Source organism: Crocuta crocuta, unplaced genomic scaffold, assembly GCF_008692635.1.
Source record: "Crocuta crocuta isolate KB4526 unplaced genomic scaffold, BGI_CrCroc_1.0 scaffold70, whole genome shotgun sequence".
In the NCBI taxonomy this organism is placed as follows: domain Eukaryota; kingdom Metazoa; phylum Chordata; class Mammalia; order Carnivora; family Hyaenidae; genus Crocuta; species Crocuta crocuta.
This window is the reverse complement of record NW_027528417.1, coordinates 15756413-15781120: the sequence shown is the minus strand read 5'-3', so window position 1 is coordinate 15781120 and position 24708 is coordinate 15756413. Positions and strand designations below refer to the sequence as shown.

The 24708-nt window shown below is 43.8% G+C and overlaps 1 protein-coding gene across 1 annotated transcript in view; it reads right to left on the bottom strand.

Moving 5' to 3' along the window:
• Positions 1-5891: 5891 nt before the first annotated feature.
• ETV5 (ETS variant transcription factor 5) overlaps positions 5892-24708 on the bottom strand; it is a 61439-nt gene continuing 42622 nt past the window's right edge. The window contains exons 9-13 of the mRNA XM_077754574.1: positions 23219-23278; positions 18593-18661; positions 18260-18429; positions 13808-13909; positions 5892-8399 (exon numbers count right to left, since the gene is read on the bottom strand). Coding sequence (XP_077610700.1) covers positions 8178-8399; positions 13808-13909; positions 18260-18429; positions 18593-18661; positions 23219-23278 — 623 coding nt within the window. The 3' untranslated portion in view covers positions 5892-8177. The remainder of the gene's footprint in view (positions 8400-13807; positions 13910-18259; positions 18430-18592; positions 18662-23218; positions 23279-24708) is intronic.

The following is a 24708-nucleotide window of genomic DNA, read 5'->3' as shown; positions in this document are numbered from 1 at the left end:
GGTGGTAACAGCATAGTAATCTCTCCTCCTTTATTCTTGAATGGCTCACCTAGCACCTTCTGGTCAGGACACCTGACAGGGATGCCCAGGGCTCTTTCAGACTTTGAGAGTCAGGGAACAGAAAGGCTAGAGAAAGAGGCTGAGCTGAACTCAAGTCCAGGATTTTGAATCCATGGAGCCTTTTCTGAATTTCTGACTCCCACTAAAGTAAACTCAGCCACCCTTGTATTATTCAGTCCTGTGTCTTTCACTCTGCAGAAATCCACAAGTAATCTATGCCCTCCAGGTCACTAATTCCGTCCCAGTCCTCACCCTACTGATGCATCAGAAGCCTCAGCCATATTGATTTTTCTTTCCTCCTAGAAATAACGCTCTGATCATCCCTATTTGACCAGTAACTTTTCCCCCTTCTCCTCTGATGGTTCTTCTTCATCACCTCAACCTTTTCTTCCTGAACTTTTCTTGTGAATTTTTCTTTTTTCTATCGAGACGTATTCCCTCAGTGATCTCATCCAGCTTCAGCTTTATAGACTCTCTTACACACTGATGACTTCTTTCTTTCTCTACTCCGGATCTCTCTCCTGAAATGTAGACTTGTATATCCAAACCAATGCTTCCATTTGAATTTCTAATAGGCACCTCAAAGTTAATGTGTTCAAAACAGAATACCTGTTCTTCCCCCACTCCCATTTCCAATTTCTCCTCCTCTCTCTGAACAAATAGCTGTAATTGGCAACTACACACTTCCTTGTGCTCAGACCAAGAAACCTTGGAGCCATAACCGACTCCTCTTTTTCTCCTACACTATGTATCTAAAACCTATTGACTCTACCTGAAAAATATATCTAGACTATGGCCTCTTTGTGCCCTGGACCAAATCACACAAATAGCACCTGGATTACTGTCTAGCCTACCACCTTGTTGTTCTCCCTTCCCTGTTCCCCTACCATCTGTTTTCAACTCAGCAGCCAGAGCGAGCCTTTAAAATAGAAGTCGGATTATGTCACTGCGCTGCTCAAAACCTCAAACAGCTAAGCACAAACAGCGCAAATGTCAGAGTCCCTAAAAAGCCTACATGACCCTTGATAATACAACCACAATTTTTCCTTTCTGGCTTTGTCTCTTACTACGCACCCCATCTCAATCCCTCTGATCTGGAGTCATAGCCCTTGCTGTTCCATCCATACCCCACGTATATTCAAGTTTCAGACCCTTGCACTTGCTCTTCACTGTGTCTACGTGCTTTTGCTTCAGAGATCCATCTGGCTACTTTATTTTTTTCAAGTCTTTGCTCAACTATGAGGTCTTCCCTGATATCTCTATAATTGCAACCCATGCACTTCACCATTCACTATTTCCCTTCCATGCTTTATTTTTCTCCATATTACTTACCACCATCTAATGAATGTTATCACTTATTTGTTTCATTTGCTTTTACCCTCTTCCTCACATGTAAGATCCCTGAGAGTAGAGACTTGTTCCCATTTCTTTCCTTCCACTAATCCTAGAGTGGTGCCTGGCATAGAATAGGCATATTTACTGGATGAGTAATAGTAAGTTATAACTTGTATTCTAGTTTCCTGTAGAAAAACGTTTTACCCACTTGCCTGTGAGCTGTTTAAGGAGATGGTGGGTTTCACTGTGTGACGACCACCCCTGCCTCAAAGTGTCTATTACTGCGTCTTATACAAAAGAGATGCTTGCTATATGTTTGTTAATGGAATAATGGACAGCCAGAATCACCCACCTTAAGCAGGGAGCCAAAGAAACAAGGTCATCCAGGAGAGCCCTGCTAATGTGGAAGGTAGGTATAACAACCACCAGAATACCTACTCCAGGTCCCCTCAGCCCACCTGCATTACTGCATCTGCATACAGCCCCCAGTACATTGACATCTGGGTCTACCCTCTTCTCTTCCTGGTAGGAAGTACACCAAGGGGTTAACATCCCTGGGAACTACCCTCCACCATGGCAGGAGGTAGATAAATGCCCAACCTCCTCAGCCTCTGGTCAATGTGGTCAAAATAAGATGGTGCCAGTGATGTTTAAGTATGAGTGGCTGTGAGCTAGTAAATAGGGCATTTAAGGAATCATTGCATGTATTACTGTGTCAAGAACAGGGCTTTACAAAAATGAACTACTGGGACCTCATCAAGATAAAATGCTTTTGCACTGCAAAGGAAATAACCAACAAAACTTATAGGCAACGGATGGAATGGGAAAAGATAGTGGCAAATGACATATCAGATAAAGGGCTAGTATCCAAAATCTATAATGAACTCACCAAACTCCACACCCGAAAAACAAATAATCCAATGAAGAAATGGGCACAAGCCATGAACAGACACTTCTCCAAAGAGGACATCCAGATGGCCAACAGACACATGAAACGATGCTCAGCGTCCCTCATCATCAGGGAAATACAAATCAAAACCACACTGAGATACCACCTCATGCTGGTTGGTCAGAGTGGCTAAAATGAACAAATCAGGAGACTATAGATGCTGGCGAGGATGTGGAGAAACGGGCACCCTCCTACACTGTTGGTGGGAATGCAAGCTGGTGAAGCTCCTCTGGAAAACTGTGGAGGTTCCTTAAAACATTAACAGTAGAACTCCCCTATGACCCAGCAATAGCACTGCTAGAATTTACCCAAGGGATACAGGAGTGCTGATGCATAGGGGCACATGGACCCCAATGTTCATAGCAGCACTTTCAACAATAGCCAAATCATGGAAAGAGCCTAAGTGTCCATCAACGGACGAATGGATCAAGAAGATGTGGTTTATCTACACAATGGAATACTACATGGCAATGAGAAAGAATGACATCTGGCCACGTGTAGCAACATGGATGGAACTGGAGGGTATGATGCTAAGTGAAATAAGTCAGGCAGAGAAAAACAGATATCCTCTGTTTTCAGTCATATGTGGTGGAACAGGAGAAACTTAACAGAAGACCATGGGGGAGGGGAAAGGGAAGGGGGAAAATAGTTGAGGAGAGGGAGGGAAGCAAACCATGAGAGACTCTTGAATACGGAGAATAAACTGAGGGCTGATGGGGGTGAGGGAGAGGGAAGTGGGGTAATGGACATGGAGAAGGGCACTTGTTGGGATGAGTACTGGGTGTTATATGGAAACCAACTTGACAATAAACTATATTTAAAAAAAGAAGAGGGCTTTATATGAAATGCCATCTTAAGTCATTTATTTTCAGTATCCACCAGTGTCTGGCATCTAGTAGGTGTTCAGTGGATGCCTGGGAAATGATCAAACATATACCTTTAACGGTGGGATTCAGCAGTCGTCAGAGCATCCTTAAAGGTCATGACTTGAGAATGTCCTTAACTGTTAAACCTGTGCATGTGTGTTTGTGTGTGTGCGTGTGCACACACATGACCTTGAATCCCCAAAGGAACACCCTTCTCCCATATCTCCTAAGAGATCTAAATAGCAGCTCCTCAGTGCCCTCCCTGACCTGGGAGGTTAGGCCAGGCTGGCCCTGAGATCATCTAGTTAATCCAGTCAGTCCCAGAGCTGGGGCTAGAACCCATGTGTCTAGCCCTCTTCCCCCAGGAGCCACTGTGGACAATCCAAGAAAGTACTTTGGGAGGCTAACAGCCGTGTTTTCAGATTCAATTTCAACAAAGTGTTACCATTTAAGAAAGCCTGCCAAAAAGATAACGGGGATGAAAGAGTGCTCTGTAAAGTGCCATTCAAAGGTTAGCTATCTGAGGTTCACTGCCAAGGTCAACAAACCAAGGCCTGGGTATAGAGCCAGGTCTTAAACTGGAGGAGCTAAAGAAAGGCTGGTCGTTCATTGACCAGTGTATGGGACAGGAGTATATTTGCTGGGACGGACACAGTGGCTAGTCTGTATGCCACGCTCACCCCCACTGCCTATTTTAAGTACAGTGCACTTATGCTAAATAAAACCAATGCTTCCATATATATGTATTAAAACTGATGATTTTTCTGGCCTTGTCTCCTTTTGCCTATGTTTCAGAGGCCACACACTGAACTCCGGCCACCTGCACCACTGGGCAACGGATTGTCTAAGGTTTCCAACCATCTGGGTACATGAGTGTTTTTCTTCCACATTAGTTTACATTTGTCCCAGCTGCATTAGAATTTAGATTCTGCACATACTCTGGCTCCCATAACCACATTCTTTTGCCCTCACACTACCTCTTTGTCATCTAACAACTGAGTGAGCATTGTTTGCCTGGCTTGGCTCACGAAAGGGGACCTCGATGAAGAGTAAACTTCACATTTTCTGGGCTTCCTTATCCTCACGCCCCACACTGGAAGGGCGACCCAGTGTTTGGTGACCTCCCGCATTAGGTTAACGATCTGGGTCTGGGCCCGGGCTGGATAATGAGCCCGTGAATAATGGGGAGCTGATTGTCAGAGCCTTATCTCGGTGAAGCCGAGAGGCAGAGCTCGCTTTGTCCTGGGCTCCCCTGCCTTCTCCCCAAGCATCTTTTCTTAATCTGCCGAAGCTAATGGGTTTATGTGGCAGGCATTCATTCCTTCCAAGCTCCGATTCAAGCGGCTGTGCACCGATTCAGTCTCAGATGTTTCTACACTTAAGGGCTTGTAAAACAGTGAAAGAAAGATAGTAGATAAACTGACAGCCTTCTGTTATAGGCCTGAAAAAAGGCTCTACTTATTTCTGTACTGTAAAAGGAGTCTTGAAAAGCCCGAATAGAGGTACAGAAAAAGAGAGTGAAACAAGAACACTCAAGGCCTAGCACTGCACACAGCCTGCAGATGTATTTCCTTCCACACGTTCCCCAAGCGATATATGCCCATGAGGAGACAAACTTGGAAGCAAAAATTCTACTGCTGCACAACTAGAAAACAAACAACAACAACAACAGGCTAGAAAAAACTTCCTATGTTTTTGTTCTCATTTTCAAGGGGAACAGCCTGATTCCTAAACTTAGGAAAAAATTTACTTAAGATCAAAGCTTGTTGGGGGAAATTAGTACATAAGAACGTCTTAGGTTCTTACTGCTTTTTCAAGTATGTACCCAAGGGGCTGAGCTAGAATCACTGTGGACTCCTAGTCCTAGCCGAGTTAGTAATCTTTCACACAACCCAGGATCCAAACATGACCTATACTTTAAAAAATTGTTCCTAAGAGGGGCGCCTGGGTGGCTCAGTTGGTTAAGCATCTGACTTTGGCTCAGGTCTTAATCTCACAGCTTGTGGGTTTGAGTCCCATGCAGGCTCTGTGCTGACAGCTCAGAACCCCGGAGCCTGCTTCAGATTCTGTCTCCCCCTCTCCCGGTCACTCTCTCTCTCTCTCTCTCTCTCTCAAAAGTAAATAAACATTAAAAAAACTGTTACTAAGAGCTGGCAGGTAGGTAGGCTCAAGGGGTTGGGGTGGTCTCCACTCACCATTGGCTGGGAAGGTCCTCTGTGTCCTACTCCTTTGGCTCAAATTTTTAGCCAGAGTTTAAGAGGTGAGGTGGGGTGAGGCCAAGAAGCACCGTGCACTTTATTTCCAGGCAATAGTTCCTTTAATTCCTCTCAACTCCGGTCCATTGGTATGGCTAAATATCTGAGAGATAGGGAGGGGGAATGAGTGGGAGGGAGAGAGACAGAGGAAGCCAGGTGGCTTCTGTTTGCTTTAAAGTTAGACCACGGAGGGGCACCTGGGAGGCTCAGTCGGTTTAGCATCCGACTCTTGGTTTTGGCTCAGATCATGATCTCACGGTTCTCGTGTGTGAGCCCTGTGTCGGGCTCAGTGCTGCTGGTACGGAGCCTGCTTGGGATTCTCTCTCTTCCTCTCTCTGCCCCTTCCCTGCTCCCTCAAAATAAATAAATAAGCTTAAAAAATTTAGACCATCGAGGGCAAGAAAGAGGCAGGCTTCAGGCACTTGGTAAACTGAAAGCAAACTTCTTTATTGTACACAGTACAGAATATAACGCAGCTTGGCAGGATGCATACGGCCCTGCGCAGGGGAAAGTATTTCAAATCAACTGGCAGGTTAAAGCCTTTCTGCACTGTAGACTTTCCACACTCTGGAAAAGAAGCAAAAACAAAACAACAAAACAAATAAAAAAAAAACCCAAAACCATCCGGGAGGTGCATGAGTCCAATGGGAATGCAACAGTGATGCCGCCATCCTAGGTCCCGTAACAGCACAGGCCACGTAGTTACAGCTGGGGAGGGGGAGCTCGGGCTACAGAGGATTATTTTCATACTTGCTAAGACAGCATAAATTCATCAAAAAGAAAGAAAACCCAAACCAGGATAAGTAAAGAAAGAAAAAACAAATCCTATACAGCATTTACAACAAATAAATCTCTAGCCAGCTGGGGGTAAAATATGCATCTATATATAGACTATGTGGGGGTTAGAGAGCTATAAATATGGTTTGGAAAGAGTCCTTTGATTAGAGTACAATGCTAATTAAGGCCCAAGCTAGAGGTTCAGTACCTTTGCGGGCTAATTAGCTTCCAATAGAGGAAAACGTCATGTTTTCATAGGTATAAAACGCACCCCCTTATCCCTATGAACCTCTCTGCAGATATGCCGCTGGTCTTAAGGGGGACTCTTTGAGATGGTAGCGCACCCCACTCATAGGCAAGCAAATCAAACCTTGTCTCTTCCGCTCACCGAGTCAGCACCGCCTTTCACATACGAAGACCAGCAGTCATTCCTGACGTGCCCGCACAGAATCCTACGAGTAGGGCAGGCAGCAAGGTACCACCACTTGCTAAGAACTCTTGCTCTACTTCGAGGCCAACTTTCACATCGCTTTAGCTGGCTTGTTTAAAACTTTTCCAATATAATACAGCAATCAGGTGGCGAGAAACTAAAATGCTAGCACTGTTTTACCGGTCAGGGTCACACGTACATCTCAAACCCTATTGAATCGTATGCAGGGTTTAAAGTCCAAGATGAAAGAAAAAAAAGAAAAAAAAGAAAACCAAACAAACTGATGAAATGGAAACTGTCATCAGTCACACCCAGGGAGAAATCGCCAGGGTTCCCACCAGGTGGCCAGGTTTCAAATGGGCATGATATGCATTATGTACATACGTTTTCCAGAGAGGGCATGTTAGAGAACGCGGGGAACTATACACATAGAATCTCGGCGGTGTGTCCAGGCTGCCCTGCACACCTCAAAAATGTACAACTCAGGTGCAAATGTTCTATCAGGCTGTCTGGTGCAGAGAGCACAAAGCAGGCAGTAAAGTGGGCTTGGACACTGCTAAGGGCAAGCCCCCAGCAAAGCCCCTTTCAAGCTGCAGCGTCTTCATCAGTCGGCACCGCCCTGCTGAAGGACGCAGTGCGCAGTTACCAAAAGGTTTGTTTTTTTTTTTGCTTTAAATACCAAAACTACAAAAATCAGTTTATAAACTGTTTTTCCAAAACAACCACCAAAACAAAACAATCCCCCCGAATCAAAGCAAAACAAAATACTGTCAAAAGTGTAAATCACCCTTCTGAAATTAAAGCCATCCACACACGGCCGTGTGACTGGGAAGAGAAAGGGGGCTTGTTCTACTTGGTGACCACATGGCTAGAAGGTTCCCAAGAGTAGCAATGATTTATTATTTGAGAACCATGGAGTGGGCAACAGCTGTTCTCACTTTCCCCCCCGCCTTCTTTCTAGACCAAGGGGGAAACATTTCAGATTGAGCTAGAAGAGCTCTCCAAATTGTAAGATCTGTTTTTAACCCTTCACGGTTTGAGCCTCCCCAACTTTATAGCCTATCTACTATTCTATGGGTTTGTCATCTCTGGTTCAATAAAGTGTGCAAATCAGAGCCCTTCTATGTAAAGGCAATTAGTAGTCCATGATCGATGCAGATTGTCACACACTCCGTCCTGGTTTGTGGGCACTAACCTGAACAAGGTATTGCTTTGCATATATTGTCCATGGGAAGGAGGCTCCATTTCAATCTCTTCCCAGAAACCTTGTCAGGGTCAGAGGTGAGGCACCAGTCTTTTGGTGGTTTTCTGCCCCTCCCTGTCCCCACTCCCCAGCCAAGGTATCTGTCTTTAAGGGCGCCACTCCAGAGACAGCTTGGGTTCTCCAGATAATACTCAAAGGGCAAGCTTTAGGAACAGCCAAAAACACAAACAAAACCACTGCCCTCGTTTGCCTGAATGGGAACTGCTAGCTCTAGGGTTTGGCCGCTTAGCCACTCGGAAACTTAGTAAGCAAAGCCTTCGGCATAGGGGAGGCTGCTGCAGCGATCCATGTCCAGGAGGTAAGCCGGGTTGTCTTCAAAGTGGGTCAGTGGCAGGGTATCCTCCTCGTTGAGGTGACACTCGGACTCTGCTTTCAGGAACGGACGCTGGTTGTCAGGGAAGGCCATGGAAAAAAGGGCATCCGGGTCACAGACAAATTTATAGACGTATCGCTCCCCAGCGACCTGAGAGAGAAAACACACCTTATGAAGGCCCAGCCAGAACAGGGCTTTGGAGGGAAACCAAGGGTAGGATAGTGAGATATTTGAATGTCATCGAGTTCTTAAAGAGCCAGGAACCAAAGGAGGCTCTTAGTAGCGGATTGTTCAAATCACTCAGATTTACTCTGATCAATCTTGGGGACCTGTTAGCTGCCAAGCGTTTTGTTGACACAAAAGCAGCTCGGCAGTTGAAAAAGAAGATATCTGAATTTTAAATGCTTATTCGTTATTTTGTTTTACTTATTTGGTAGGCTCTTTTATTTTAAATTTTAAAATGTTTTTCAATTTACTTTTTAGAGAGAGAGAGAATCCCAGTGCAGAGCCTGGTGTGGGGCTGGATTCCACGAACCTGTGAGATCATGACCTGAGCCAAAATCCAGAGTTAGACGCTTATCTGACTGAGCTACCCAGGCACCCCAAGGCTTTTCTCTTTCTAAGTTTTTAAAGTTTATTTATTTTGAGAGAGAGGGAGAGTGAAAATGTGTGAGCTGGGGACGGACAGAGAGAGAATCCCAAGCAGGCTTCAAACTGTCAGTGCAGGGCCCACCATGGGGCTCTAAATCAGGAACCAAAGATCAAGACATGAGCCAAGACCAAGAGTTGGATGCTTAAATGACTGAGCCACCCACGCTCCCCTAGATAGGCTCTTTTAGAGGGAGATTCTCACTGTGTTATGATCATTACTTAGGAAGAAAGTTATGCTGAGGCTGGTGCTTAGTGTTACAAGGGAGATTAAAAGTGTTCATAGCAGCATTCTCCACAATAGCTAAAGCATGGAAAGAGCCTAAGTGTCCATCAACAGATGAATGGATCAAGAAGATGTGGTTTATCTATACCATGGAATACTACATGGCAATGAGAAAGAATGAAATCTGGCCATGTGTAGCAACATGGATGGACCTTGAGGGTGTTATGCTGAGCGAAATAAGTCAGGCAGAGAAGGACAAATATCATATGTTTGCACGTATAGGAGGATTAGGAGGAACTTGACGGAGGAACAAGGGGGAGAAGAAGGGCAGAAATGGTGGGGGAAAGGGAGAGAAGCAAACCATGAGAGACTCTTGAATGCTGACAAAAACTGAGGACTGATGGATGTGGGGGGAGGGGGGGATGGGCATGGAGGAGGACACTTGTGGGGATGAGCACTGAGTGTTATGTGGAAACTAATTTGACAATAAACTATTAAAAAAAAACAAAAAAGGGAGATTAAAAGTGAAATGCATTAAGTCAGACCAGGTTTTCAGTTACTTCCAAGGTTCACAGTCTTCATAGTACAACTTGGTTATTGTGAAGGGCTAGGAATTTGATCAGAGAGCTTATGTGGGAATTTAAATTTGTTCTAAAGCCAAATAGAATTACTTTTTAGCTTACCTGTGGTTTTAAATTATGCATCCCATGGTTGTGCTACATTGAAGAACTGTTAACTACCTTTTAATAAATTTTATGCATGATAATATTATTTGAACCAAAAGGCCTTGATTCAAAGGCCTCATGATGTAGTTTGATGAGCCATTTAGGTCAACGGGATCACCTGTTCTCTGCTGATTGTTTAGCATCAGTACAAGAAGACACATAACACTCAAAATCAAACCTGATAATGCGCTTCTTGGGCAATGCAAAGGGGCAAGGGAAGGCAGCTAAAATTACTGATAAAATAAACATTTTAGGCTTAACAATTCGAAAGATTGAGTTTAACCCTGCCCTTCAGTCATTCTGTTGTGATTGTAAACTCCTTTAAAATTTTTTTAAAAAAATGTTTATTTTTGAGAGAGACAGAGAGAGAGAGAGAGGGGGAGGAGGGGCAGAGAGAGTGAGACAGAATCTGAAGCAGGCATCAGGCTTTAACCTGTCAGCACAGAGCCTGATGTGGGCTGGAACCCATGAACTGCGAGATCATGACCTGAGCTAAACCATCAGGTGCCCCATAATCTCTTTATAATTGCAGAGATATGGGTTTGCTTCCAAATCCTGGGTTTAAAAAATCTGTGGCTATAGAGCCAGGTTGTAGAGGTAATAGTAGAATTATCCTAATAGGTCTCAGATGCCTGGGTGGCTCAGACAGTTAAGCATCTGACTCTTGATTTTGGCTCAGGTCATGATCTCATGGTTGTGAGACTGGGTCCTGTGTTGAGCCACACATTGCACTCAATGCTGAGCATGGAACTTGTCTAAGATTCTCTTTCCCTTTCTGCCCCTCCCCCAGTCACATTGTCTCTCTTTCTCACTAAAATAAGTGAAATTAAAAAACAGAATTATCCTAATAAGGCCTGAAAGCTTATGTTATGGTGATACTTCTAATCATCAGAACATGGCTGTATGCACCAATGTTCTTTGGAACTTAAACACCAGGAATTAGGGGCTATGCATGAAACTGGACAGTTAGCATTTTCACCAAAGCAAGACTTAAGGGTGGCAGACGTACCCAATTAATCATCCCTATTTAGATTTTTTAAGCCACACACTTACACTAAATCTTGGATTCCTTCCCTCGAAAGCCAGTACATGTATGTAGAAGGGTGAGGCAGGAGGGCATAGTGGAAACAACATGAGATCAGGGCCCAGGAGTTGATGGCTTCCCATCCTGGTTCAGTGACTAATGAGTCTTAACCTCTGTGAACCTCAATTTTCCCTTTCAAAAATTGAGGGTATGGGACTACAGCTTTTAAAAATTTTCTCCCCACATGGGCATGCTATCGTTCATCTTTAATTAGTTCTCATTTATTCATGGGTCATGTGATCAATAACAAAAATCCCTAACACTGACTGGATAGTGCATTATTATCTCTGGAACATTTTCCCATAAATTACCCTGTGAAACTGCTGCAGCGTTTTTTATCTCCATTTTTATTGGGAATAGAGGCTTTGGGAGGTTAATACAAAGCATACAACTAATAAATGGGAGTGTTAGGGTCTGAACACATCCAAGTTCATTCCTGTGCCTTCCTTTACTCTTTGTCTGCTTTATTCTAAGATATGAAGTTCTCTTCTACTTCCTTAAAAAACAAAGACCTAGTCATAGAGACAACTAGTTCAAGTTCCAGACTGAATCTGGAGTTGGGAGCAGCAAAGGAACAATAGCTCTTCTTCCTGAATTTAGGACTCCACCTAATAGTATTAACATTAAAGCTGGGGCAGGGGTGGGGGGGAAGTATGTGTGTGTAAAGTTTGGGGGAAAATGGAAAGTGATTGCTAATGCGTTTAGGGCTTCTTTATGGGGTGATAAAATGTTCTAAAATTGATTGTGGTGATGGTTGCACAACTGTGAATATATTAAAAACCACTGAATTGCACACTTTACAAAAAGGGGAAGTAGAATAAAGTGATTGCCCATTCTAGAGTATTTATCAACTCTGTGCCAAGCACTGAAGTGAAACCCTCCGCCCTGCCCCAAGGGAGCACTCCTGTGGCAGATATTGACAAGTAATGAGTAATTTACAATAAAGAGAGAAGGACTATGATAGAGATATGTGTTAGTATCACTGGTACTACTGGAAGCAGCAAAGGGGACTCAACCCAAGGACTTCAGATTCTTGGAGTGATAAGAATCACTGGCTGGCCAGGTAATGAACAGACTAGGAATGTTCTAATTCTTAAACAGAATGATAGTTGAATGTGGGTTTTTTTTCCTTCATTTTTTAAATATGCTTGATGACTTACATGCATGTGATGTATATTCTTTGGTAAACAAACACTACATTAACTAGAAGAAGATGGCTGTGCAAGTGACAGAGGTCAAGTGCAGGTGAGGAAACAGATATTAGGTGATGGTGCCCAGACTGGGAATAGCCTTACTGTCTGTATGAAGTTATTAAAAGGGCCATAAAACTTTACTTTTATCTTTACCTTACTTCTTTATCCAGAAAACCATGAAAAGCTGTTTAGTATTTGTTAAGGTGGTGAGAGGAATATGGGGTCGCATTACCACCTGCCCATGAGAAAGATAAACCTGGCTTCAACACAGACAGGTTCTCAACAACAACAGCCAAATGCTTCTGCCAAGTGCATCTTACCAGCTACCGCCAGACTACCGCAATGTGTAAATGTTAGAGTCTGGGTAACAGCACAGCATAAAATATGGTGGCTAAGAAAGATGAACCAATGATTTGCCATTGCCATCTTCTGCCTACGCACAGGACTTTCAGACTGTGGTCCTCTCACCACCCACCCCAATAAGGACTTTGTACTGGCTTCCTCAAAACACACTTCATGCTTTATTCTGCAAACAACCTGCTACCAGGTGATTCTGCTGCCACTTTATAAACCTTGGGTTTTTAACTTGAGTTCCAGTTTCTACAGGTTCAGAAAGAGAAATAGGATTTCCTTACTCCCCTAGCACTATTGAGAATACTAAACCTGAGCCGCTCTGGAAAACAATGTGGAGGTTCCTCAAAAAATTAACAATAGCACTCCCCTATGACCCAGCAATAGCACTGCTAGGAATTTACCCAAGTGATACAGGAGTGCTGATGCATAGGGGCACATGGACCCCAATGTTCATAGCAGTGCTTTCAACAATAGCCAAATTATTGGATGGAAAGAGCCTTTATCCATCAACTGGTGAATGGATAAAGATGTGGTTTACATATCCAATGGAAAACTACTTGGCAATAAGAAAGAATGAAATCATGCCATTTGTAGCAACGTGGATGGAACTAGAAGGTGTTATGCTGAGTGAAATAAGTCAGTCAGAAAAAGACAAATATATGTTTTCACTTACATGTGGATCTGGAGAAACTTAACAGAAGACTGTGGGGAAGGGGAAGAGGAAAAATAGTTACAAACAGAGAGGGAGGGAGGCAAACCACAAGAGACTCTTAAATATAGAAAACAAACTGAGGTTGGATGGGGGAGAGGGGAAAATGGGTGATGGGCATTGAGGAGGGCACTTGTTGGGATGAGCACTGAGTGTTGTGTGTAAGCCAATTTGACAATAACTTATATTAAAAAAGAATATTAAACCAAGATAGTTCGAGATCTAGGTGTTTTGACAATTGAAGGCTTCAACTCAGCTCTTATGGGAGTTGAGATCTTCAAGTTGATCCCCTCATGTATTATGGATGTAACAGTTAGCCTAAGTTTCTGGACATTTTGGTAATCAGAGGCAGTTTAAATAAAGCAGAGGAGGCTAATTTTCCTATAGTGTGTTCTACATATAACCTCTGGTTTCTGTGTACCCAAGAGCATTAAGAGTGCTCTTTTTATCTCATTTGACTCTTATCTTAAGTTTGTTTTTCCAAGAGTTTTTCCTACCACAGAATCACTTACAAGGCTAACATTTCTCCCAGCCATTATAAACAGTCTTATTACGGAAGCCCTTGACATCTTCTTTGAAAGTGGTCAGAGTGGTCTAGGTGCCTCTCATCATTGCTCACCTTCTGCATGATGCCCTTTTCATAGTAATAGCGTAGAGAACGGCTGAGCTTGTCATAGTTCATGGCTGGCCGGTTCTTCTGGATGCCCCAACGCCGAGCAACCTTAAGAGATAGGAAAACAGAGAGCAATGGAAACTCATTCCCTGGGCCTGGTGGTTTTCTCCCAATCCCAGTAGAGCCAGTTCTATAATCTGACTGCTATGGTCAATGATCCATTTCCCTGACCTGGAAGCAAAATCACTTAATTCCATCAGGACCAGACATTCAACAAAGGTGATGATTCAGTCACAACCGCTAAGAGGTGAGATCTAGAGGTGGAAGAATCCTAGCACTTTAAGATTGCAGAGGGCTTGGCTAATGTCCCAGAGGAAGCAGACTCTCTACTGTTTCTCCACATATGAATTATTGACCAATACCCATAGACCATTAACATGTTGCCATTAAGTGCTATGGTTTCTGTAGCAGTCAATAAGGAATAATTACAGTGGTCATTCTTGAAACATTAGAAACACACTAGTGAGTTGCTAATGGGCCAGCAGAGCAAAAGTTCAATTCTAATAAGATTGGCGAGGGGCTGGGAGCTGTTTACTTACTGCAGCTCATGGAGTAAGGGGGAACCGGATCATTCCAGCCCACTGCCATCCAATCCTCTGCTCCCAGCAGACTTACAGAATGGACATTAAGACATGCAGTGCCATTATCCACTTAATGAAAAATTAACAGGGCTTCCCAAACAGTTCTGAAGTGCATTATACCCTACCCAGGCCACCTGAGGTGCAGTGATGGGGAGATGTAACAGGAGCTTTGGGTGAAGAAGCCTTATAGCAAGAAAACTTCCTAGTAGAGTTTCCCAATCGTCAGGACAGCCAAGCAACTTCTGTTCTCAAGTATCTCTACACCCAAATCCCACTTGTAAAGCTGACTGTCCAAGTCGGAGAAGAATAACTCTAGAAATGTGAGTCTCCTCAGAGGTCTTTAAGTGTATGTAAACCAGGGATTCATGTTTTGAAAATTTGAGGTCGCTTTTGGAAACTTAAAACAACAACAACACAACGACAAAATAACTGTATTCCTTTGATGTTTAAAAAACCAGATGTTACACACGGAATGGGAAGTACAAAGACTGCAAACGGGTAAGTGGATCATAAAAAAAGCACTTCACTTAAAGCATTTCCTTAAAGTATTTGGGCAGAATGAAAGCAACATCTTCTGAAATCAGGATTCTAAACTGACCTTTAAAAAATACCAGAAATGATCTGATAAGCAAGGAAGAATGCATCTGTCCTAATTACATTAGAATAATTCAATAGCCATGATTCCTCTCTGCCTTGCAACAGACCGTGTAAAAGTTAACTTTCCATTCATTTGCCTTGCACCCCCATGGCACACATGATGTCCCTGGCTCTCCTTCCTCCACACTGCACCCATTCAACTCCATCTTTGAGATAACGAAAAAGGCACAGTTAACCAAAAATTCACCCCTTGGTTAGAGAAGATAAACATTTTAAACCAGCAGAAATAGTGGTAAAAGGGAAACCTGCTAAATTAATACCTGTTCAAAAGCAATGACAGCATAAAGCTGTCCTTGAAGTACTGTGAGCCCTCCAGTGATGCAGGGGGCCTTAAAGAAGCCCAGCCTCAATGTCTTAACTATAGTCAGTGGTGGAAACCAATTCTTGAATATTCTCCAACTTCAGCCTCGATCTCTCCTTGCTGTTACTTGCATACGTGATAGCTTACTGGAGAGAGGCTGTGCATATGCACTGACTTTGAAGCAGCTCTGGTAGCCATAGTTACTGACTCATCCTCTGGGGCCAGGGCCCTGTGATTCAACAGCCCTCCCCAGGGCTACTCCTTCCACAGGAAGGCATGATGCGGCACAACTGCAAGCTGCTAGAAATGAGGGCTGCCCCATTCTGGGGGGGAGGGGAGCAGGCAATAGCTTGTCAGCAGCTCTTTCTTTCATTTTTCCATTCATTACTTTGATAACATGCCTCTTGAGGATGGAGGCTGAAAGAGTTAAAAAAACTCACATTTCTTTTCCTCCCTTTTCAAGAGAGAGCAAGCCACAGCACAGGGAGCGATTCTTTCTAGCAGCCCATCCTTTTAAACCTCCCCATGGCATCAGTTATCTGCCACATGTTCAACAAACAACCCTACCCCCCAAAATATTCATTAATGCAGATTCACAGTTAAAATGGCTCCAGATTAAAGCCGAGTCAGTCATAATTGAGAGGGTGCTAAGCTGGATGACTATCAAAAGACATTTGATTAGGGGGCCTGCCAAAACGCAGTTCTAAAACCACAATTTCCATGCACAGTGTAATGGATATTATGGATAATTACCCAGAGTGCACTACTCAGCCACACAGCTGCCTACAATTACGTCCCAAACAGCTTCCTCCTCCGCTTCACCCTTCAAGCTCCCCCCATGACAACGTCTTACAGCTTTTTCGAGGAGTTGGTATCTTCCTGACTTTAACAAAGAGTAGGGACAGCAAAGTTATACAACCAGTAGGTTAACTCAACCGACACTGCAGGCTGCATGTCCTGAGACCAAAGTGCATACGCGGAACAGAATCGGTCCTAGAACATCAGAGAATGGAACATTCAGAGTTCAGGGAATGCTGGGGGATTTCAGGGTGGGGTGGAAGGAAGTACTTCCTGAAGAAACAAAGTTGTCTGGTCAGCAGAGGGAGGCTCAAGGCCACTGCAGGCCTCTGGTGTGACTTGGCTACTTGGCATTTATGAGCATTTGGGATTAATATTAGTTTCTCTATTAAGTATAAAAGCAGCAGCCCCTTACCATCTGTTCATCACTGTCTTTACCACGGGTAGGAGAGCAGAAGATTCAATAACAGCTTTACAAAGGGTCGTAACCAGGTTTACCTGCAGTTGCACAGCCTGTGCTGAGGCCCGAGGCAGTGGCAATAAAGTAATAAAAGCTCCTGTTTGTGAAATGAGATAAATCAATAAGGGCTGCCCACATGACAGATTCGCTTTCAAAAAGCCTCAGTGAGTCTAGGCAACATGCTTTCCTCAAGCGTCATATAAACCAGGCCGTGTTCTCAGCAAAAAGAATGTGGAGTGGGGGGCTCGCCGGTAGGGCTCCATTTCTACATGACAGCCCAGAAGAAACCTTGGAAAAACCCAGTAGTACCAAACTCTGGCTTTGAAGGGAGGCTGAGTCTTAACAGAAACTGTTTATGATAGATGACACGTTTCCGTTTTCACCAATGATCCAAGACAGGGAACACCGTACAGCTTCTTTTAGAACTGCCTTTAATGAAGCCTTCCTCACCCTCCCATCAGTCAGGATTCTTTATAAATTTCCAATCCACATCCCTTTTCTCATCTTAACTTTCAGATCATTCTCTTCCTCTAAACCAAGTGCCAAGTGGTTGCTTCCTGCTGTTAACCCCCAGACCAACTTATCCCCCTGGTGTGGTGAGGTGAGCCTTGGAGCTAATCAGAACATCTAAAACTGTAGTTCTTGCTCAAATGCCTTCCCAGAGGACTGTTCCCCATTTCAATCAAATCCAACCCAAAGATACCTTTTGCTCCACTGGTTTAATATATAATGCATAGGTATATGCTATCAAAAGAAGCCTATGTTAAGATCTCCAGGGCAGGGTCTCCCCCCTACCCCATTTATGATCTCTTTAGATTTTAAATCAAATAGAAATTTAAAATCAAGGTTTTGGAATATGCCAAACTGAAACCATGATTTAATTCACTTTGTTATGTGATATTCAGGAAAGGGAGGCTGTGTTATTTTCTCCATCGAAGAAATGGTACTGGTGCTGTCTGTAGGCCTATCAGTCAGTAGTTCTGGGCAGAGGGCAGTAATAATGTTTCCTTTTCTATTAAAGTAATGAAGTTTTGGGGTCACCTCTCAACTATTGTGATGCCATGTGATACACTTAAAAAAAAAAAAACTAAGCTCCTAAGATCAACCCATTTCTGATCACTTTATTTCTCTAGGTCAGAGCTATCTGAAATATGCAGTGGGGCAGTTGCATCTTATGTTACCAAAATGTCATACAATATGTTCGTGTAGCCTCAAATATAGCCTGCGACAGAAGAGGACCGACACCAAAACAAGCTGGTATCACGGAAACGACACTTGAGAAAGACTTTCCAAGATGGAAAACAGACGCTATCTGAATGCAAGTCTTGGTGGCCTCACTCTCCAGATTATGCAGACGCTTAACTAATACTTTTTGTGTTTTCTACAGTGGAGAATGCTGCCTGTCCCCAAATTGTAAATTGTCCTATCGATAGGAAGAGAACCACCAAGCCCACTGGCCAGGTCAGAATGTGAATGAGAAGGAAGAGCGTATTTCACACAGTGAAAAGCCTCAATGGAGAACGAAACAAGAACACACATCATCACCATCACCATCACCATCAGTCGATCGAATATCATCCAAGTCCAAGACCGGTGCTTACCTCCTCAGGTTCAATCAGCTTGAACTCCATGCCACGGCCCGTCCAGGCAATGAAGTGGGCATTGGCTGGGTCATCAAGCAGGGTAACCAGGAACTGCCAGAGCTGAAGGGAACCTCGCCTCTGGTAAGGGGGCCCCTCCCGATACATGGTGGGCTCTTGTTTGACTTTGCCTATTTGGGACAAGGATGCACACGCAATACTTTAGTCTTAAGTTTCTCAGGTTTCTTAGGCATGAAGGAATTGTTAATGCCAGCTTGGTGTTAACAACACTGACCGAAGCACTGTGACATCTCCAACACGCTGGCTTAGTGACAAACTGGGGAGGCTGCTTACCTTCCAGTCTCTCGGGAACCACGCAAGTGTCATCAAAGTACAACCGGGGATCTTTTTCATATGAAAAACCTGAAGGAAAATTTAAAAAGAAAAACCATGTTGCTTAACAAATTCCATCTGTATTCTACTAAAACTCTAGATTCAAGGACTAAAATGGGATCCTACTATTTCAGGTCTGAAGCCCTATTAGTTGCCATATGTATGCCACTCTGAATTTGGGGGGCTTCAAAAGGACTTATGTTTGTGTTCTGATGCCTTAGTCAGAGAGGCATCGATTCCTGCTATTCGAGCTAAGACTGCAGGGAAGCGCTGAGTCACCAGTAAGTTCCTTCACATCTTAGTATGAGGTCTGTGTGGGTCATTGTTGCTGTGGCTAAGCTTTTATATCTGAAAAGACATCTCATCTATTTCAACTGGCCTAGCTGGGAGGATCTGGTTGATCTGTACGTAGTCTTGCCATTTTCCTTCTAGCAAATATTAATTTCAACCTTTCTTATGAATTGTCTAGGCTGTCACTGTACCTCATTCAATTATAAAGGAGCTTGGAGGGTAGACAATGTTGCCAAAATGAGTAAAGACAGGGCCTGGGGAGGTCGGTGACCAGCAGTAAGTTTAAAAGCAAGTTGGAGGTATGATCACCTGACATAATGGAAGAAATCTGAAGGGACTTTCTAGCAATAAAACTTGTTGGTTGTACAGACAGCAAAACAGAGGTCAAAAAAGGGGAACTGATGGGTTGAACACACGTAAATGGAAATGAAAGGAAGGTAGGGCAAAAACCGAAAGGGGTCAAGAAGGAAGGATGGCCAGCATTCTCAGTTCAGAAACCCTTCATATGCACTCAGTGCCGACCACCATGTCATGCCACCAGGTGCCCTAAGAAGATCAGTGTTCAAGTCAAAGCCAGTTGATAGACAGACTTGATGGGGATCACATCCCTCCCTGTGGCCTAGCCTGTGTCCAACGTGTGAGTAGCCAGCACACTGTTCTGTACCAGCACACTCCTCGGGAGAGAGCCCCAGCAGCTCCTGTGTGCTAAACCACGTGCCCTGTTCTATCCATCTGGCTGTGCGGTACAGGGTGTGTGTCGGGTATGCTGTGGGGAGAGGCCAGGGGAGCTGCTCTGCGGTGAAGGACCAGCATTAGATGCTGAGAGGGATCTGCTAGAACTTGAAAACCCCATGGGTAAGGACGTCACAAAATAATCTGCTGTTCTCTCTTCACAATCAGCCAAGATCAAGTTCTTCTTGGCAGGGCCAGCACCATTTTTAAGAGGCCTGGGATGGGAAAGCACTGCCCAGCGTGGAGGAAACTGAGATTATTTTGAGGTTCGTTATTATTCTCAGCCCCAAGCACTACTTCCGTTTGTTTAACAACATCAAAGGAGGCATGTTTTATTGGCATTTATTTATTATTTAATCCAATAAATATTTATGGCAGGCACGGTGTTAGAAGGGGACAGAGAACGAGAAGAAGACGTGGAGTTTGTATCCCGACTGGTGGAGAAAAAGTGAGACCTGGGGTAGTGTGGAGCATTAAGGAATGCGGGCCCTGGAGCCAGACTGATGGACCTGGGTTAGCTGCATGACCTCTCTGGGCTCCAGTTTCCTTATCTGCAGACAGGGGAAGACAGTAGCTCCTATAGTGCTGTGTGAGAATACAATGAGTTAATATATATTCTGTTACACTGATCTGTTTTATCTTCATACCAGGATGCCAAGAGCAGCTCCTGACACATAAATGTACCATAAATGATAGCTTAAAAAAATTAAGGTAGTAATTGTACATTGTGATAAGTACATTAAGAAATTAATTGGATAACGTGAGAGCTTTCTTTTATATTCTCTGTCGTGGATTCTGAATTCCTTGAGGACAAGGACCATGTCTTGAATATCTTAGTACCCTCATGTCATCTCATACATAAGTGCTCAACAAATTTGAATAAGTATGAAAGAACCCATTAAAAAAGATTTAAAAACACAATTTTAACTTTTTTGAGAGTGAGAAAGAGCGCACACATGCTTGTGAGACTGGGAAAGGGGCAGAGGTAGAGGGGAGCATATTAAGCACGCTTGATACTCAGCCCTCCATGCAGGGCTCGATCCCACAGACCTGGGATCATGACCTGAACCAGAATCAAGAGTTGGACATTCAACCAACGGAGCCACCCAGGCGCCCCTACAATGTTAACTTTTAAGTCAGGGATTCAGTGACTCCTATGTTATATTTATTTTCCAATCTGGTATGAGGAAACTCACTTTATGACAAACTGTTATACTTTATATTATCAACAAGAATCACATAACCCTTCATGTTTCTTTTTTCTTTTTCTTTCTATGGCCTTGGCTGCCAGGAAGCTATACATTTCCTGACTTTCTACATGGATTTTAACACTCCAGTGATGTTCTAATGGCCTTTATTGTCATTATGAATAAACTCCTTCAACATTTACACATCTGTCAAACTTGCCATATTATTTTTGGTGCTGTTCTCCTTCTAGGTAAGGATAATACATTCACAGCAAACAGGAGGGGGAAAAAAGTACATCTAGATGAAATCCTAGGTTTGGCTTTCAAACAAATCAGATGAAGGCCTGCCGGTGACTGTCGTGTTGGTATCTCTGTGGTCACTAGTCCCTGCCACATGAGGTTCTCTAAAACATCTGCAAGATGCTCTTGGTTTAAGTGAAATTTAAGTCAGTTAAATTTGCACCAGCAGTTACATCAGTTGTGGCCACAACCACCCAACCACTCCCCTGAAGGTGGCAGGAAGGAAAGACCTGTGTGAAGGGCCTAGTGGAAATGAAAGATTCACGCACTCTGCAGAGATTCTAGGTGAACGCTAAGGCGGGGCGGCTATCTTAGTAATCACAGATGCCAATCAGAAACACTTGTTTCACTAACTGGCACCTGTGGTCAAATCTATATAAATAAGAAGGAGAAAAAAAACCCATGTCATGGTAATTTAGAGCTATGAAGAATGCAGGTCTTTTTGCAAGTAGCTTCCCCTGTGTGTGTGGGGTCAGGGTAAGGAATGGGAAAGAGGAGGAGGAAACACACAAACTCGCCAGATATTCTGTGTGTAGTAAGCAGCCCAAAGCTTTACTAAAAATATTTCCTTTAAGAGCATGCTCCTTCCTAAATGTTGTAATTATGCAAAATGTTTTCCTCCCTCTCTTCCCCCACTCCCTCCCAGTTTGCCTGCTGCAGACATCAATTGCTGCCGCAGAAACATTCGGGAACCTGGAAGAGAGCCCCGCACAGCTGTGCCGGTCGCAGTCAGAGGTCCAGTAGACAGCCCATCCTTCCCAGGGCTGGACACGCTCTCAGAATATTCTTGGGCACCCAGGGCAACCACTGGGTCTCCTCTCTCACTAGGCCACTGGGAAGCAGCGTACAAATATGAGCAGATGCTTCCTAGTGCTGTCTTACTGGCTCTTCAAGTTGCCTCAAAACCTCTAGAGAACAGTGGTTGTCAACCTTGGATACACATTGGAATCACCTGGGGAACGTTAAAAACTACTAAGCCTAAGCCCTCCCCACCCCCACCGGAAGTTCTGAGTTCCTTGTTCTGGGTGAAGCCTGGACACCAAAAGTTTTTTTTGTTTTTTGTTTTTTTTTTTNGATTTGTATTTCCCTGATGAGGAGGGATGCTGAGCATCGTTTCATGTGTCTGTTGGCCATCTGGATGCTGGACACCAAAAGTTTTAAAAGGTCCCTAGCTGAGGGGCATCTGGGTGGCTTAGTCAGTTAAGCGTTCAACTTTGGCTCAGGTCACGATCCTGTAGCTCGTGAGTTTGGGCTCTGTGCTGAGCACATTGGGCTCTGTGCTGACAGCGCAGAGCCTGGAGCTTATTTTGGATTCTGTGTCTCCCTTGCTCTCTGCCCCTCCCCCACTCGCACTCTGTATCTCTTTCTCAAAAATAAACAAACATTAAAAAAAATGTTTTAAAGCTCCCTAGCTGACTTTAACATGCAGCCAAAGCTGCAACTCATGACACTATACTAGTCCTCAAACTTGAGCGCTCATCAGGACCACCTGGAGGGCCTGTCACAACACAAAGTCCTGGTCCCCAGCCCTGAAGCCTCTGATTCTGTAGTGTGGGGTGGGTCCTGAGAATCCACATTTCTAACAAATCCCAGGTGAAGCTCATGCCATGGGTGTGGGGAATCACACTGCTCTATACACTTAAAGAGAGAGATATATGGAAAAAAAAACGACAAAATTCTGGGGAAAATATTCTAAGAAAAAAACCCCCTTCCCTATTTAAGTGTCCAGAGAAGTCCTAAACCTACCATCATCTCAAGTTGTGACATAGTTCCCCAGTTCCAATTTAGGCCAATAACACTGTATACAGCCATATAAAACCTTGAATGGAAATGTGGAAACCGGATTGGTTTACTTTTCCTTCATGTTATTCCATCAACTCTTAAAAGTTAAAGTCATCCCTATTGAAGCTGATGGTAGCACTCACTGTGTTCAGGAGTGTGCCTCAAAATAAAGATTACCATCAATTAGCTCTCATTTTCAAGACTTAAGAAAGGCTTAACCTCTGATCTCAAATCTTAGCCTAGAAACTGAGCATGTTAAGCTTCCTTGAATATTATTTTAAAAACCATTACTTGCCTTCATGGTTGCTGGAGAAATAACCCCCTCTGATATAGGATGACTGGCAGTTAGGCACTTCTGGAAGAGAAACAGACATATACTTTGTCAATAGTTTCTGCAGGTGAATTAGCATATGGTTTGAACTGCACCTCGCCAGTAAAGCCCCCTAAAGCTTCCCCTACCCCAAGGTCATGTCTTTCTGGTCCTGTCTGAGGAAGGAGGTAAGCAACATGGGGAACACTACCACCCACCCTTTGAAAGAAGGACTCTTGACTCCCAATCAAGGGAACAAGGAGGGAAAAAATGATGCTTTGCTCTCATAACATTTTAGAAATTCGCTAACACCAAATCTGGTGATGGAGTTAATGGCAGAGAAAGAAACTCGTTTTCAAAAGGCCAAGCTTGGCCTTTTGTTTCTACTGACTCAGGAGCTTTGGGGTTTGGAGAGGGAGGAGGGGTGCTTTAGATCTTTCCCAATTTGCTCCCCGTTACAGCTGATGGTCACAACCAATTCTACTCTAATGGGTGAGGCTGCTTTTTAGGCCAAAGAGATGAGGGGATTTAAGGTTAGGCAGCAAGGACAAGAGCTGGCAGGAGGGAAGAGATTGCTGTTTGCAAGTACATTTCCCCATGTGGGAACTGGTAGAATGAAACCCATGCTCAACTCTTCTTCAAGCATCACATTATCAAAGTGTCTACAAAGGGGAAAGCTGGTGAGTTGAGATGTGCCCAGTTGGGACACACAAATTACAGATATGGTGACATCTGCTAAATGTCTTGCATTCAGGGAGTGGTCTGGGGTAAAAAACTCATCAGTACAGATTAAAATGTCAATCCCAAAGGAAAAATGTTGCTGGTCATCCTTGCTCCTGAGAAAAATACATCAAAGCCTTCAGAAGGAAAGCCAGGAGGAATTTCATAAGCTATCAATACCTATACACTTGGTAATTTTTTTTTATCATAAAGCAACAGATGTCTGCCTTCTGTCTACCTCCCCAAGCTTTCCCATAACCCATTTCTGCCTGGATTAAGCAATCTACATATTATCTCCCAGAAGGCCAAGAGCAAATTCTATATCCTATTCCATTTGCAAAAGCCATTCAAATACATACTGCCACTCCCTTCCCAGGAGTCTTCAAGAAAAACACCCATGGAAAAGGCTGAAAACCCACTCACCACCCTCAAATTCCCTCAGCACCAACTGCAAGAGTGAAAAAATTTAAGTAACTTCTGAAAGAAGAGGAGGAAACAAGTTTCTAAATGTGCGGACTGTATAATCCCAACCCTCCTTTCCCCTAATGATCTCATTAAATGTGCCTGGCCTACAAAGTATGTAGTTGGTGAAAATGTGTGGGGTGGCAGGGGGAAAGCCCCCAGTACAGCTTCAACTTTGTGATATGCTTCCATTTCTAGACAAGAGGTCTCATAACCAGACAATAGGTGCCCTAAGTGCCCTAACATGTTACCTCTCCCCATGTATACCAGCAGCCTCTGAAAGCCACCAGGAA